Source organism: Kryptolebias marmoratus, linkage group LG6 (assembly GCF_001649575.2).
Source record: "Kryptolebias marmoratus isolate JLee-2015 linkage group LG6, ASM164957v2, whole genome shotgun sequence".
NCBI lineage: Eukaryota > Metazoa > Chordata > Actinopteri > Cyprinodontiformes > Rivulidae > Kryptolebias > Kryptolebias marmoratus.
This window is the reverse complement of record NC_051435.1, coordinates 836,525-838,396: the sequence shown is the minus strand read 5'-3', so window position 1 is coordinate 838,396 and position 1,872 is coordinate 836,525. Positions and strand designations below refer to the sequence as shown.

General features: G+C 39.2%; 1 protein-coding gene across 1 annotated transcript in view; it reads right to left on the bottom strand.

Moving 5' to 3' along the window:
* The window catches only part of LOC108228702 (titin-like), a 25,356-nt gene extending 24,947 nt beyond the window's left edge, over window positions 1–409 (bottom strand). Inside the window, exons 1-2 of the mRNA XM_037976150.1 lie at window positions 270–409; window positions 1–186 (exon numbers count right to left, since the gene is read on the bottom strand). The exon at window positions 1–186 is cut by the window's left edge and continues 12 nt beyond it. Of these exons, the coding sequence (XP_037832078.1) occupies window positions 1–186; window positions 270–360 (277 nt within the window). The 5' untranslated portion in view covers window positions 361–409. The remainder of the gene's footprint in view (window positions 187–269) is intronic.
* Window positions 410–1,872: the final 1,463 nt, after the last annotated feature.

Below are 1,872 nucleotides of genomic sequence, written 5' to 3'. Positions count from 1 at the left end.
CGGTGCTCGTGGCTTGTCCAGCACCGTTGGTGGCTCTGACAGAAAAGCGTCCGCTGTGCGCGGCGGTCACAGCGGGGATCCTCAGAACAGCGCGGCCGTCGCTGAACGAGATCTGAACGCCGGGCAGAGCGGCAGTGGAAAGAACCTGGCCATCACGGAACCAGCTCACCTCAGGAACTGGAAAACCTGCAGAAGAGAACCAGGCTGTTATCGGAGAACCCGCTGACAGACTCGTCCTCTGACCGTTGGACTTCTTCTTCCTTCCTTACCACTAACTTGAGCCTCGAACGTCGCGGCACTACCCTCTAGTGCCACGACGCTCTGAAGCGGCTGAGTGAACGTCGGCGCTTGTGTGGACATGTTGGTCGGCACCCTGAAATAGAGATGAGAGGGTTAATCCCGTCCTTCCTGGCATGGTTTAATAAACACAACTTTGTGTAAGATTCCAACCATCTTACAGAAGTTTTTGTTTCTCTGTCCTCAAACATTTGATTTAATAAGTTGTGATTCTGTGAACATTTGCCTGTAAGTATTTGTTGTATTTTGTAAATACCTAAGTACTTGTAAATATATCACATTTATTACTTTTCCATCAGACATGTACTTTGGTTGAGTTGTTTTGGAACAATAAATATAAACAGAGCTTGGTCTGTCTACAGCAGGTAGTATACTGACTGCTCATAATGTCTCCATTGAACCTCACTTTAAAACAACCAAACTGTCCATTTAAATGACTTTATACCAGTCACATGGCAATAAAATAACCTGACTTTAATTTACAGTTTTTAACAAAACTTTTCTCTCTAGATTTTTACAAAGTAGTTACCGCAAAGATTCTCCATAAATTAGATTTTCTTTCAGATTAAAAGCTTGTTTGTTTCAAAATAAAATCAAACATGACTACATGTTTGGGGCCATGGATATCTTGATGGGACCACAAATCTCCTCGTGGAGGCCCTAAATCTCGTTATGGGGCCCAATATCTTCTCATGGGGCCCCAGAGCAGAGTTTCAAAACTGTTACAACTTTGTATTCATATTTTAGCTAAATCCTTTTGTTTCTTTTTTAAAATATTGAATTTAAACCCTTTTATTTGTATTTTTCACTCATATTTGATTCATTTTTCTGAAATAATAAGTCTGATGTAGAAGTACACTGATCAGGGTTGACCAGAGGCTGATGTTTAAAACAGCTGATGGATGATACACAACACAGAAATGTTTACTTTATTTTTCACTAGTATGTATCTTGCATTTAACAAAACAAATTACATAAATATTTAACCTAAACGTGTATTTTATGATACTTAAAAGAACTTAAACACGAGTAAATACACTGAAGAACACAGACTGTAGCAGCTGCTGCTGCATTTTGTTTACATGGTAATCCGTTAATTCTCACAAAGTGACACACACACACACACACACACACATTCAGTTCTTTCAGATACATAAATACCTTTCTATATTTAATTCACACAAACCAAGAAGCATATCAGAAACTGTGGGGGTGGGGGGTTCAGTGTCCTGCTAAAGGACATGTTGACGTGCTGCAAGCCTGGGAATCAAACCCCGGCCTTCTGATTAGAAGACCACCACCCAACCACTGGGTTATAATAATAATAATAATAAAAAAATAATAATAAATCTTAATTGTGTGAATGCTTTTAAGCATTCACACCATTGTTTTCCTGTTTCTCTTTATTGTGTGAATGCTTTTAAGCATTCACACCATTGTTTTCCTGTTTCTCTTTATTATCTATTATCTATTATTCTTTCCCTATTCCGTACGTTTTTTGGCACCTATCTCCTTCCGCAATTTTTCAGCTACTTCAACCGTTCATATATCAAAACGTTCAGCTCATTCGTGCTA